General features: G+C 44.0%; 1 protein-coding gene across 2 annotated transcripts in view; it reads right to left on the bottom strand.

The window, feature by feature from the left end:
- The window catches only part of EPB41L4B (erythrocyte membrane protein band 4.1 like 4B), a 193043-nt gene that overhangs the window by 136809 nt on the left and 40673 nt on the right, over positions 1 to 15561 (bottom strand). For both annotated transcript variants that reach the window (XM_054991038.1, XM_054991039.1), the window contains exon 3: positions 2320 to 2362. In XM_054991038.1, coding sequence (XP_054847013.1) covers positions 2320 to 2362 — 43 coding nt within the window. The remainder of the gene's footprint in view (positions 1 to 2319; positions 2363 to 15561) is intronic.

The raw sequence follows: 15561 nt of genomic DNA, 5'->3' as shown, positions 1-15561 counted from the left end.
TGTGCTGTCAAGTTGCAACCTACTTACAACAACATCAACAGTAGTGTTGCAAGATGGTATGTGGAATACTGAACTCCCTGTTACATCCCTGTTACATCTTTTCGCACATGCACTCCTGGGCTTGGTGCAATGACGTCACTTCCAAAAGTTACATCATCTGTCCCCTCAGCTACCTATAGGGTTGCCAACTCCAGGCTGGGAAATTCCTAGAGTTTGGGGGGGGGTGCTGTGAAGCTCACCTGTCTTCTGGGAGCAGCACATGGCACACACGGCAGGAGGCAGCCACACAGGTGGTGAGCATGGTGGGTGAGCTCCAGCAGCCAGCCCTCCAGGCCCCTGAGCAGCACTGCTGAGTGGCCACACAGGTTGGCCAGCTGCTAGAGTGGTAGGGTGGCCAGGTGGGGGGTGCTGGCTGCCAAGAGGAGGCTGTGGTGGGGCTCCATTGTGTGCTTTCAGAAAGGCAACTCACTGCTGCTGTCTTCCAGAGCCACTTGGAGGCTGACCACTTGGAGGCTGTTCGCAGTGGCAGGCTGCTCCTATTAAGAGGGTGGGAGTGGCAGAGAAGGGAAATGGGCTAGCCGTCTGGACCCGTGGCTGCCCGCTCTTCCTCTGCCGGGGAGGCTCCTTGCCTGCGCTGTGCTCTTGCTTGCCTCAGCGGGAGCCCTGAGGAGGAGCAGATGGGACTATCCAGGTGCCTCTTCTGCAGGGGTGGCGACTGCAGCACAGGCGCCTCCATCACGTAGCACTACCAGGTGCTCAGGTGTAGCAGCACCTTGAACTGTGTTGGGGGGCATGAATGCAGCTGGCTCCGAGGAGGCTGCAATCGGCAGTGGGGCTGACAGTGGCAGCAAGGGTAAGAGCAGTGGTACAGGCTGGGCACCCATCAAGGTGGCTAGGGAGGGCCTGAGGGAAGGTGTGGCCAGGAGAGGCTTCCAGCTGCAGCATTGTCACCTGGGGTGGCTGCTGCGGTGGCCCCCTTGCCTGAGCGGGCACCCACTTGACTCTTGAGGGACTGGTGGTAGGGATGCCAACTCCAGGTTAGGAAATTCCTGGAGATTTTGAGGTAGATCCTGGGGAACTTGGGGAAGGCAGGGTTTAGAGAGGGGACTGGCTGCTGAGCATGGGGAGGTGGAGTGTGAGCCCGAGGGCCCACCCTTTCTCCAGCAGCAGCAGCAGCAGCAGCTGATTGGTTGGCTGTGCGGGAAGCAGAGGGGGGAGGCCTGCTCTGCTCTCCATCAAGGGCCTGAACACAAAAATACCAGACATGTATATGTCTAGTTTTTTAAAAGTGCATTTCCCCCCTAGACATTCCAAAAAACACTAGACTGTCCAGGTGAAAGCCAGACACAAGGGAACTCTACCCATCAAGGGGTTTTCAGGGCAAGTGAGGAGCAGATGTGGTTTGCCATTGCCTTCCTCTGCAGAGCAACCCGAGTCTTCCTTCGTGGTCTCCCATCCAAGTACTGATCAGGGCCAACCTTGCTCATTCTGAAATCTGATGCATTCAGGCTATATCACGCCACCTTCCCATTGCATAGGCAATTGCTTCCCTTTAATTGTTTACGCAGAATCAATAGATGGTATAGTGGTTTTAGTGGTTTTAATGTAATTTATTATGTTTTATCGTTGTAACCTGCCCTGAGCCCACTTGCAGGGAGGGTGGGTAGAAGTCTGTCTGTCTGTCTAACTAACTAACTAACATACATATTTTAAGTTAATGTTAAAAAATGTAAATATTTATATTTCAATAAAAAGATATTTTTACTTGTTTACTTTACCTAACAAACATATTCTCAGGATGCTAGCATCTGCCATACCACGTAGCAGGGGGCGGGGTGGGGTGGGGTGTGGAAGTTCCAGTGTTATGATGATGTCTTGCAGCTTCTCCCATGAACTGCCTGTTTTCACCAGATGGTTCCTAGTGCTGGGAAAGGAGTCTATGTGACCTCGGAGGCTTTATCCTCCCTTGTGCAGATAGAAACCAGCAGAAAAGGGAGTGGGGGCGGGCGGGATACTAGCCTGGGAATGATATATGTGTCTATGCTTTTGTGGTGCTTTATTCCTGACAATGTCCATCATAAGATCATGATACTAGACTCTTTCAATAAAGCTTTACAAACCTTGTGGAGACTTTTGAAAAGTGTCTTGGCAGATCATTTCACCTATTAGGTTATGAGGGGTACCTGTTGCCAAGAAATTAATACAAGAGAGCTAACTAGACAGCTAGTGCTCTTTAAATGCGTTTTAAATCCCTATACCTGAATAAGACTTGACCAAAGTCCCAGAAAAAGAATCAAGTATCACACTCAATATACTTACTTTTTATTTGCTTCTTGATGGGTTTCGAATGGTCCAGCCAGTGCTAGGAAAAGAAAACCCTGGTTTAGAAAAAATGGCAGGACTTTACTGTTCTTTTACTCTAGCTTAAACTGAAACAAGCGGAACAGAAGACATCTCTATGCAACAGAAGGCTCTTGATTCAATAAGCATTTGCACTAACGCCATAGTCTTCATTTCACTGGAATATGTCAGTTTAAAAAATGTAAAGGAAATCAATTGCTTTTGTGATTATATTCCATTCTTCAGAAAGATGTAATACAACATACCGGGGAGCCTAATAATTTAATCGATAAAAGGAAATCATCCAAGACAATGAAACAGAGGTTCTAATATAATTTTACTGAGCTGGATCCCATGGATCTGTTCTCTTAAGAGCTGCATTTCCCCATAGCCCAAGGAGCTTGAGGCTTTTCTGCCAGGGGAGAAGCATCTTACATCAGCAGAAGAATGTCTGCACCAGCAGATAATCAACACCGGGGTTCTTTTCAGAACAAGCTCCACAGCTGGCGGATGACAGTAGAAAAGCCCAACTACAAGTTGTTCTTGTACTATCCCACGGAGACAGCAGACTTCTAAAAGATATGCTGGGTCCAAGACATTTATCAGCCTCCAGGAGAAAGCCTCTGTTTTTAAAGAGAATTTAGTGAAAGCTGTAGCAGTTGAAGCAAAACCTAAGCACAGCAGTTTTGTAGGCACTCTGAAATGATGGGAAAGAGACGGCTCAGCCCTAATGCTTTGCCCCCTTGATCCAAACCTTAAACATTTGCTATTTGTTCTGAGAAGACTGCCATATTTCCTCTTCTGGCTGATACCTGAGGAAGGTACCATTAGTACTTTATTATGCTTACGGCCCAGGAAAACTCCAACTGAGCCCACCTGCAGGGAGGGCGGAATAGAAATCCAATGAAATAACAACAACAACAAGATCCCAAGGGATCTTCCACCCAGCCAGCTCTGGCAGGAGCCCCACCATCCTGACTTTCTGTTTTTCACTATGTTGCTTAAAAATGCTACGGAGAAAACTGAGCAAGCGCTTTTGTATGCAAGTGATGCTATCCTCCATTTTGTTGGTTTAAAAAGTGTTCAGCCCACCACTCCCAATCTTCAAGGCTTATAAACTTGATCCATTTAGCCAAAAATATCCTGAAAAGAATAAAACTACTCTTAAGTAGCAACACCAGCAAAGAAAATGGCAGAAGGAAAAGAAGCCAAGAGAAACAATAGGTAAAGGCAACATCCTCCATGTACGACAGACACACACCGCACAAGCTTCAAGGCTTAATTCAGTTTACGAAATGACAGAGCCCCCCACTTTCTGCATAGCCCACATTTTATGAGGAAGACAGGATAATTGTGACTTTAAATCCCAGGGGGTAAATCTAGGTTTGTTTGTTTTTTTAATGCCCTATGGTTACACAGAGCACCTGTTGCATTATCTGCTGGTATCAAAATAGTCTTCAGCGTGCAACAGGCAATGGATGCCAATATTTACAGAATTGTTTCTCCATTTACTGAGGTGTTAAACTAACCATTTTCTTATTGGTGGCAAAATACACAAAATTAAAGGTTATTCTCACAATAGCATTTGGGAAGGAGGATCCCCTGGTGTGCTCAAGGTATGAAATGGCTGAAAAATAACAAATTAAAATTGAACACAGACAAGACTGAAGAGATGCTTGTTGGGAAGTCAGAGATCTTGAAAGACATTGTACTCCCCACTTTCGATGGAGTTCGTTTGACCCTTGAAGACTCAGTTAAGAGCCTGGGAGTTATACCGGATCCCGCGCTACTACTAGAAAAACAAGTTAAGGCAGCTGCAAAAAATGCTTACTACAATCTTAGTCTAGACTGGAAGATGGCTTTTTATCTCAACACAGCCGACCTGACCACCTGGATCCATGCTATGGTAACATCAAAACTTGACTATGGTAATGCATTATACATTAGGTCTCCCATCTAAGTTAACTAGGAGCCTCCAATTAGTGCAAAATGCTGCAGCTCGACTGTTAGCAGGAGCGAGCAGGAGCAGGAGCATCACTCCCATCCTACAATCACTCCATTGGCTACCTATCAGTTACCTTGCTCAGTTCAAGGTATTATTACATACAAAGCTCTTCACGGCCTTGGCCCAGCATACCTATGGGACCACCTCCCTCCCTATGTCCCTCCACAGCAGCTTTGCTCATCTGAACAGGGTCTCTTGCAGGTGCCAGCCTGCACATGGGCAAAATCAACAGCAGCCCGTACACTGGCTTTCTTTGTGGTGGCCCCTACCCTATGGAATGGCCTGCCCGAGGAGGTCAGGAGAGCCTCCACTCTGCTTTCTGCAAACGATGCAAAACTGAATGATTCAAAAAGGCTTTTTTCTCAGATAGGGGGGCAGTATTGTAGGGAGGGGGTCTCAGATGTTTCACTAATGAGTTGGGAACCACAGACTTCACCATTATGTTGCCTTACATATTATCTGTTGCTTTAAATATGTACTGCTATATACTACCTGTGCTTCATGTTGTTTAATGTCAGTCCTAGAATTGATTATGTTCTGTTTCATCAATTCTCCACCCCCATATCGGATCCTTGCTAATGCTATCTCTTTGTAAACTTGTATTCATTTACCCTATGACATTGTTTATAGAAATCTTCTTAACACTGTATGGAAATGCCTGCCCTTGTCCTTGCCACTGATTGTACTAATCTCACACTGTGTAATCCACCTCGAGTCTCAGTGAGAAAAGCAGACTATAACAAACAAACAAACAAACAAACAAACAAACAAACAAACAAAGATGATAGATAGATAGATAGATAGATAGATAGATAGATAGATAGATAGATAGATAGATAGATAGATAGATAGATAGATAGATAGATAGATAGATAGATAGATAGATAGATAGATAGATAGATAGATAGATAGATAGAAATCCAAAGAAAAGGGTTTGATTTTGGAGCATTATTAGTGTCTTTATCTTCACACCCACACCCCACCAAGGTAACTGATAGGTTACTGATAGCACTGGGCTTTGCTCTCCAGCCCTAAAGGTTTGACCTCCTCAGGTGGGCTGCCAAGAAGCCAGCCAGCTCGGAAAGGGCAAGGGGGGGGGGAAGCAGCAGGCTCCAAATACCTGCCCTTTGCTCCCAGCGCTGCAAATCCTGGGGTACTCCCTGCCCTCTGCGCACACACATCCTCAACCCAAGCATCAGCCTGGGAACAGGAGTGGCAGTCGCCGAATGGACTCAGAGCTCATCTCGCTTACCAACAGGCCTCTGCAAAAATCTATTTATTTGACACAGAAATGCACATCAGCACACCCTAGGTTCTTACTTCTGAAAGAGGGGGGGAGCACCTGACACCACAGTAAGTCTTAAAATACACCTCACTTTCTTCCTTGTGCACATTTAAAACAACATTGGTTTTCTTTTGCAAGAAGAGCATGCCCTCTTCAACTCCTTCCTTCTCTGCCATTAAAAAGGCAGAGAACAAGCGGATTTTCCCAAACCTTTCCTTTCCCTCATTCTTAAATTGCCCCCCCCTTAGGAATTACTAGACAAGGCTGGTGGGCGAGAGGCCTAGTCAGAGTACCTGGATTCCCCCTCCCCCAATATTGGAGCTGCCATCAAGGGATCGTGTGTGTGGGGTGTGTGTGTGTGCTTCAATTAAAGGAATAGGTGTGAATTGCTCACTCACAGGTGAACCTACATTTAAAACAGTACATTTTTGCTAGGCAGGGAGAGTTTGATACCCAGTAGATGGGGGAAATGGTAGAGAGAGAGCGCGCCACAGAGTCCCTGCTGTTGTTGCATCTCCAAAGAGGAGTGCCCAACGCAAGGAGCAGCTCAGAAGCTCTACATGGTAGCTGGCAGGCAACCTAGGAAAGAGGATAGCGCCCGGCATGCTGAACGCTCTCCTCAAAACGGCCAGTACTATAGTCTGTGTTTGGGGATAGGCCCCTAAGATTTCTGCCCCAAGGATGGCACCTCTGACAGCGGCAGTCATTTTAAGACTTTGGCAGTGTTTCTTTTTAAAAAGCATCAAGTGTTTAATAGCCTGCCACGTACTTCTCCATAAGCGTAAACTTACCTACTATCACCACATTTACTAGAATTGCAACTCATGGTTATAATAGGTATGTTATTAATGTTTTCACTGTAACCAAAGGAGAACTGTTTCCCATAGTTCAGAAAATCACTTGCCCTTTCAATTAAGGCCACTGCAAAGATAAAATAGAATAATATAGCCACCTCAGAAAATGCATCTTTCTCGATTGTGCTTCAGTTCTGGCAGTAAGAAAACACACACCCACACATCTGATCGATAAACACTTCTCTACGTTTCCCTTTCACTGGGAGGTGAGCAATCTGAAATTATCCAGCACAATCCATAAAAAGACTCACTCACAGGGAGCAAGTAAAAGATTTGGATCCAATGGCAGCAAAATCCACAAATACCAAATCAAAGACTTTCCCCCCCAAAGCACATAGCATAAGTTGATATCGGAAAACAAATTTTCTGTGGAAGAAATGGCCTTTTAAAAAGTTTTTCCTTTTAAAAACCCAAAATTCTATTTGAATTGGGGGAAGTCTCCATAACTCTTATAGCCACACACCAATTTTGACTGTACTCTTAATGCACAGCAGTTTCTTTCTATGATGAAGTACCAAGACAAATCTTGTTGCCAGACGGGCTACGAGGGAATACTTGGCCACCACCGAGGACGAAGTCAAGGAAGCTACTGACAAGGGAGGTTTCAGTTTTAAGCTTTTCTAGCTAGATGTCTCTGTAGCCTAGGGAACAAGCCACGATGCCAATATATCTACATCAGACAACATCATCATTAAGACGACCTGTAGTTAATATCCTCTTTGCCAATCTTTCATATTTTCACCTCCCTTTGCAACAATAATGGGGGTGGAGAGCCATCCGGCAACTAGTCGGCAACTAATAACTCCAGAGGGAAAAATTTTTTTCTGTGTAGAATTATATTTCTGTAGGAAAATCATCATTTGTGAAGTGGCTCCTATAGGAATCAATTTTGGTGCTTAATTTGAGGCAAGGAATCTTCCATGTTACACATTAATTGTTTTTTTCTTCTTCACTGTATATGCATGTTGATTAATAAAGAATCAAGAAAAATGTGTCCTGATTATTACTAGAATGAGTTTCTAAGAATCTTAAAGAGGGCTAGAAGGAGTAATGGAGAAGAGGAGGGCGGTCAAAAGCTGGAGTGTAGCCCTCTTATGCAAAGGCTGTGTACTTCTGAATGCCACTTGCCTGGGGGTTCATAGTAGGAGGTGAAGTTTGTTCGTTTCTTAAAACCATCTGATAGGCCACTACAGAAAATGGAATGCTGGACTAGATGGGCACCAAAGTCACACTTTGTCCAGGGTGCCAGAAAATTTGGGCTGGCTCTAGATGAGTCAGTGTACCAAATAAATTTGAACGTGTGGGTCACCATATCATAAAGATTTAATTAACCATAGTTAGTGAAAAGTCCCATGTGCAGAGAATCATACTAACCACAGCTAAATAAACCATGGTTTCACACGATGTCTGAACCAAGCCATCTTCTGTCACAGTGGGACTTTGAGACACTGTTCTTTCTCTTTGTGGAAGAAAATCATATACCCCAAATGTTTTTTCTTTTTCTTTTTGCCGTTAAGTCACAGTTGACTTATGGAGATCCCATCGTTTTCAAGGCCAGAGATGTTCAGAAGTGGTTTGCCATACTTTCCCCTGCATTACAAACCTAGATTTCTTTGGTAGTCTCCCATCCAAGTACTAATCAGAGTCGACCCTGCTTAACTTCTGAAATATAATACAGGCTGATTCTCAGTCACTCATTTGAGCAATAGATTCTTTTCATACATTTCATAACAAAGAGCAATTTCCAATGGGATGATGACTACAACTATTAGCAGCCACCAACCACAGGTTCTCTGCCAGTTAGCCCATAACCATGCCATGTGCACACATTCAAACATTTCCGGCCTAACTGTATCTGCATCATAAACAACATGGCATTCTGTGATGTGATGGCCAATGGTTGTTCTTTAACATAACAAAACCTGTATTTGCTTTTAAAAAACTTCCCAAATTATATAATGTTAAAAAGAATTTTTTTTTCCAAAATGTACATTTTCCTATGACTTAATCTAGGTTTTCAAGGATTTGGGGTGGGGGAGAAGAGTTTCTCAGCCTTGGAGCTATGGAACCACAAGAAAGCCTTCAAAGATCATGTCTAGGGAAGCTCCACAGCATTGGCTATTTCTTTAGGGTTCTCTGGGGACCACAAAGCTCTTTTAGCGGATGCTGTGTAGCTTCTCTGCGGCTTGTCCAGTTGGGGTTGCTTGGGTCACCAAAAAGAGGATTCAACTTTATGTGCAAAAATCTACCAAGATTCTACTCAGCTCTAGGTCTATTCTTGACATGCTTAATTTTCCAGTGTGCAAAGATGTTTTGATACAATCGAGTATTCTAATATACGATCCACCAACTGGATTTGGGAAAAATACACAGTCCCAAGACAGTTATACCAAGCAGATCTGGCTCCTAGCAAGAGCAGGCCTCCCATCTATTCCTCCCCTACGCTTTCCCTCCAGAGAGTTATTCCAGCACACATGGAAGACCGGAGAAAGACAGGCACAGCCACTGTTCCAAATTGGGCAGCTTGCATGAGACCGAGCATTATGAAGCCGTTCTGCTGGTGCCTGCCGAATGTCATGTAGAATCAGCTTCAGTGATAAATCACTGCTGCTAATTTGTAGGCATCCATACCCCCAGGCTTCTGGCATTGTTACAAGACATGAATACAGAAACTTGCCTCAAAACAGGCAAGAAGCCATTCTCACTCTCTTGGAGTGGGGGAGGGGAGACGACTCACTGAAAAACGAGGGGGGGATATATCTTACAGTGCTGCAGAAACCATCTTTAGATTTTCAAAAGGGCAGACAGGATCTAAGCTGTATTCCTCTGAAGATGTTAGCACAGCAAGACCTGGGATAGGTCTGGGAATCCATCTGTGTGCCTCACGCCTTCCACGTATGGCTGGCTGCGTCACAATCTACCCCCAGGGCCACCGTCACTGGAAGTTCTTATTCAACAAACAGCTTTTTACTAGCTATAGGAACCAATTTTCCTCAGCCCGTTTATTTAATCCTCATCAGGCATAAAGATCAGCCTGTAAATGGCTGAATGGGGTAAAACAACTCAGAAATGGCAACAGCCATAACTTCTTCTCCCTTACAAGCTTTGCACAAACGCATTCTGGAAGGGCCTTGCTCTGTGCTATCAATTCTTAACTCTTAGGTTAAATATGGTTTAACAGTAAAAATCTTGCCTTCTTGCCTGTATAAATAGCATGTTGCTGTAAACCTTTTACAAACAATGAAACAAAGATATGGATATCTTTTCTCCATTAAAAAAAGACAATTTTATTAAGTTTATAATAATATCAACACATCATATATATAATAAAATTCAAAGTCAATGTCTGAAAAAATGCATATAAATTACACACCATATAAAATGTTTAATCAAGTGTTATAAGATCATAAGAAAATGTATCACAGATATGATTTTCTAAATCATGAAAATTTCATGAAGCTGATATTCAGGTGCCATTTTACAGAATTTAGATCTGTTCTTCTCTCAACTGAAAATCCTCTGTTCGTTCCCGTGCATGTGCAAGAACATCCTGTATTAATGGCAAGCAAGAGCAGTGCCAATTTTTGGCTAGCAAAATCTTAAGCACTGTCCATACATAAAAGCCAGGGTTTCCCCAATCCTGAAAACTATATTGTTCCTTCAAAGAGTACTAAAGGATCAAAAGATAAACTGCCATTTTTTAACAAGTGTAGACAATAATTCTTTTTCAACATTTATACACAATGCCAGGAGAAATTTTATTAATTCTGTATTATGGAGTTAAGTACCATAGATAACTAATTTGCAATGCCTTTATTTTAACCTAATACAGAGGGCTTTGTATTATCAAAACTCCAGGTTTTATGCTCAACAGTTGCTGAGATATGCTTTTATATCATCCTTTCCCATTTGTACTTAAAATCATTTCCCATATGACCTTCTGTGATGACCAGCTATTTATAATTTTTTAAAAGTAGGCCTTTGCTGCCTTCATTCTGAACCCTAAATTCAAAATTAATATAATTTAACTGGGATTTCTCACTATTAAAATTTTCTATAGAAGAATTATAAAATTGGAACAGGAGGATTTGAGTCCAGTGACTCAGTCCTGCTGTTTCACTGCAGACCAACACAGCTACTCACCTGAAGCTGTAAAATTGGAAACCTTGAAGGCGCTGTTGCTTAATTTTTGATTTTCTGTCTCCACAATCATCAGCGTTAATTATGGGCAGGATCCAGACTAAATTTTCCATTGACAGAAGGCACTTCCACCCATAGAAGAAAACTTTCTTTGCTGCTCCCCTCTCCCTTTTCAGTTCACAGAACTGCTTGAAAGCTGCTCCTTGGAGAACAGGGGGTCTCTCAGGGATGGGCAAACTGGGGCCGTTAAAGTTGCCAAGGGCATATTCTTCTAGTTCAAAGTGGAACTCACCTCATGAGGACCACTATATTGGGGGACCCCACTTCTAACATGGATTTAGGGCTAGAAAATGGAGTCTGCATCCTGCTAAAGTTAGGTAACAGCAGTGGCTTGTTATGCAGCAGCGAGCCACGCCAAGGACAAGGACACGCCCAGCCCACCTCAGGCTGATTAATCTGAACGGCCATTCTCCCCAAGGACTCTGGAGCCTCCTCCCTGAATAATTTGACCCTAATAACTAACTCAGGTCTCTAAGGCTATGAACAACGGACTGGCCCCAGCTAGTTCCTCCCCTTATTGTAGTGACTCTACAGGAAGATCTCTGCCCTCTCCTTAATCTTGTTATTCACCCAGCCTTAGGGCTGTGCTCCTTCAAACCTCCTCCAGGAAGCATTTTTAACTTTTATGCAAACCAGAAAACCTTCCTTTTATAATATTGGCTTCCTTTCCACTTCATTCTCCAGAATTAGGTTTTCTGATAGCCTTAATCCGGAACAGGATCTAGCAGGTGATCAGCCTTATCATAGACCGATGGTTGTTGTGGGTTTTCCGGGCTGTATTGCCGTGGTCTTGCCAAGACCACGGCAATACAGCCCGGAAAACCCACAACAACCATCGTTCTCCGGCTGTGAAAGCCTTCGACAATACATCTTATCATAGACCCATCATCCTCCCAGAGACAGTCATCTGCCACTCCCTGTCTTTTGTTCACTCATCATTGCCCTGCCTTATGACCAGCACATTCCAGATCATGTACATCTGTATTATAAACATTGTCCCAAATCCTCAATACTTTGCAGCAGTTTTTTCGGCCAGGTTCCTTGGAGACACGAGCTGGTCTCTGGCTCTACACCCAACTCATCTGCTCTTCACGTCAGGACTCTACGGGATGGGTTGTATGCTCCCCCCCTTTTGTTATCCCTTATAGACAGGTAGCTGTTAGGGAAAGGTTTCGGTTTGCTGCTTTGCAATCTTTCTCTCTCTCATTTCTTGTAACAGTTGTTTAATTTGGCTTATATGATGTCAATAAAAACTCTTTTCATTTTAAGAGTGCTTATTCTCCCTTGTTATTCTGGGCTGGATCTAGCCCTTGGCATACACAGGTTAGGCTACCCTGCGAAACACGTGTTTCTTCTGGGCCAGCAAGGGGGGACGCCTTTGCTTGTTACTATAGCAATTCAGGAAACAAAAGAGCCTTTGAGGTATGTGGTGTGAAAATCAGAGGATGCATAAATGATTATTCCCGTTCCTGCCTCCCATTTCCTTCCCTCCCTGAGGCAGTAGGCCACGTTCTTCCCTTGAGCCTAATGTTCACTGTGCAGTATGTGTGCATGTGTGGGTCAGAGGGCGGGGGGTTGGGTTCCATGGCCGCATGGAAGTACAATCCTCTTTCTCGCTACTTTTGGAAATACAAACTGGGAAAGTACTTTTCTTCATAGTTGGAAGATTCCCCAGATATGCAAAATGTTTCTTCTTGCTGGAAGAGAACCCCATTTTGCCATCAGTACATGGCCATGTACTTTGCCACTTCTTGTAAATATATGCATCTGTTTATTGCCAGAGGCTAACACTGTCTGAAACGGATGACATGCGACATAAAAAGTAAAACCAGTTCATGTCATAATACGTTTAACATATGCTGGATCAGATTAGCAATTTTTTATAGCCAAAGACCACTGGGAAAAATGAAAGACGAAATTTCTTTCTGGAATTATCACCAAAATTTAGGTTTCAGCACATAAACAGTTGACATGTACTGCAAATCCTATAATTTCAATCAAAACACAAAATCCACATTTCTGGACACGCACTGGAGGGGGAAAACTGCATTTAGTAATCAGTTTGTTTATTCTAGACCTCAAATCATACATTGAAGTAAGAAAAAAACACAAAAAACCCTAAAAGATTCAGATACCTTACACTAAATTTATTTGCATGTTCCAAGCTATCAGCTGGATCGTTTAGATCCATTCTGCTAGAAGTGATCACTTTCCTCCCTCGGAAGGAGCAAGACACTGTAAACATGTAATGTCAAGGAAAGGTTCCTGCTGCTGGAAGAAAGATCCTCCACTAGGAGAGCCGGATCTAGGGGTGCGGGCGCCCGGTGCAAACCTTGCTCAGGTGCTCCTGGCACTGTGTGACGACGTCCCGCGCAGCAAGCCAGCCACCCCAGCGCCCACTGAGCCATGGAGCTGGCGGCAGTGCGGGCATGCGCTGGGGCGGCCAGCTGGCTGGCCGTGCACACAGAACCTCCCAGCCCTATGCTCAGCTGCCTGCACGGCAAGCCAGCCACCCCAGCGCACGCCCTCGCCACCACCAGCTCCACAGCTCACTGTGCGCTGGGGCGGCCGGCTTGCTGCACGGCTGGCTGAGCACAGGGCTAGGAGGCCCGCTGCACGGTTCGCATGCCCCGCTGCCCTGTGTAGCCCGTGCGGCAAGCCACCCACCCCAGCGCACGGTGCACCGCAGAGGTGGCGGAGGTGGCGAGGGCGTGTGCTGGGGCAGCTGGCTTGCCGCGCGGGTGGCTGAGCGCAGGGCTGGGAGGTCCTGCACGCATGGCAAGCCAGCCGCCCCATCGGCGGGGCTGGCAAGGGTCTCCCAACCCTGCGCTCAGCCTCCCGGGTGGCTGACAGCCATGCCCGGCACCCCCTCTTTGGCGGTGCCAGGAGCAGGCTATGCCCCCTGTCTGCCCTCAATCCAGCTCTGCCACTAGGCACAGCCCTAGGCCAAACCAGAGAGCCCCACCCAGGCTGACCCAGAGCCAGGAAGCAGAGGCCAACACTAGAATGGCAAACCAACCTCTGTTGGGATGGAGCCCAGAGCAACAGTGGCTATATGCGTTTCAATTTATGTTGCTTTTTCTGGCACCAGAAGTGGCCACCCTCTGGACCACCAGGGCTTTTACATTTTTTTTAAATCATCAGTTTCATATCACTATACTGAGCTACCATTGTAAGGTACATCACATTATCTGAAGTCACAGATTATATATATATTTTTAAAAGTCTGCAGCCCCTTTCCTTGCAAAAATATACAGGAAAAGACAGAACCAACAACAACAACAAAAACCTCCATAGAAAAGCCCTGTGTGGATCATGTAAAGCTATAAAAGTGTTAAAAGAAATGAGTGGACTACAACATCTGATTGTTTTGATGCCCAACCTGTACTCTGGACAAGCGGCTACTTAGGACAGAATATGAAGAAACAGAATGGCTTTCAGTTGGCAAAGATGTCAGACAAAGATGTACATTATCTCCCTATCTGTTCAACCTATATGCAGAACATATAAGGAAATCTGGATTAGATTTAGAGGAAGGTGGAGTGAAAAATGGTGGAAGGAACATTAACAATTTGAAATATGCAGATGATACCACATTACTGGCTGAAAATAGTGAAGACTTGAAATGACTGCTGATGAAGAGTAAAGGAGAAAGTGCTAAAGCAGGATTACAGATGAATATCAAGAAGACAATAGTAACAAATATTGAGGAATTACACAGTTTTAAGGCCGACAATGAAGAAACTGAATTTATTAAAGATTTTCTATTCCTTGGCTCAATTATCAACCAAACGGGAGAAATCAGGAGGACATTGAGACTTGGAAAGTCAGCCATGAAGGTACTAGGAAAAAAATCCTTAAAGATAAGGAACTGTCACTGGAGACACACAAGATCAAGAAAATTTATCTACAGTGTTCCTCATTACTATGTAGGGATGTGAATATGGGAAAATGAAGAAAGCTGACAGGAAAACTCTATGATTCTATTATATGATTCTATGATTCATTTGAAATGTGGCACTGGAGGAGAGATTTAAGGATGGTTACAAAGACAAGTAAGTGGGTTCTAGATCAAATCAAGCTTGCATTCTCCCCTAGAAACTAAAATGACTCAACTGAGGCTACCGTACTTTAATCACATCATGAGAAGACAAGACTTGCTAGAAAAGTTAATAATGCTAGGAAAAGTGAAAGGCAGTCGGAAAAGAGGAAAACCCAAAATAAGATGATACACAATAAAGGAAGCCACAACCTTCAGTTTGCAAGATCTGAGCAAGGCTGTTAATGATTGAACCTTCTGGAGGTCATTAATTCATAGAGTTGCCATAAGTCAGAAGAGACTTGACTGGCACATAACATACACACCTTAACTGTAGAGAAACATGAAAAGCACGTTGAGGTTTCTTTTCTAGTATCAATTTCTTAAAAGCAATAAAATAAAATAGAAACCCAGTGGCACATCACAGACTAATAAAATTTATTCCATCATAAACCTTCCTCACTCAGTCAAAGCTCACTTCATCAGATGCCTCGGACAAAAGCAAGCTACGACTCACAAAAAGCTTCTGCTGGAATCAATTCTTCTGACCTTTAAGGTGAAGTGGTCTTTGCTTCTGTTTTGATGCAATGAACTAAAATGGCCACCCCTCTGGAATTATGAACAGCAATAAATGCATGCTTTTACTTTAATCCCATTCCCAAACTTTATTTGTAAACACAAACAACAACAGCAGAATCAATGCTATTTTCTCATTTTGTTGACCTAAATTATTTATTGGGATCTCAATGAAATTGATTGGGAACTGAATGTTGCTTGCACATAAACATAAGAATCAAACAGGGCTTGGATTGATACTACAAATAACAATAAAAACAAC

Source organism: Eublepharis macularius, chromosome 11 (assembly GCF_028583425.1).
Source record: "Eublepharis macularius isolate TG4126 chromosome 11, MPM_Emac_v1.0, whole genome shotgun sequence".
NCBI classification, from domain to species: Eukaryota; Metazoa; Chordata; class Lepidosauria; order Squamata; family Eublepharidae; genus Eublepharis; species Eublepharis macularius.
The sequence above is the reverse complement of the archived record's forward strand: the minus strand, read 5'-3'. Positions and strand labels throughout refer to the sequence as shown.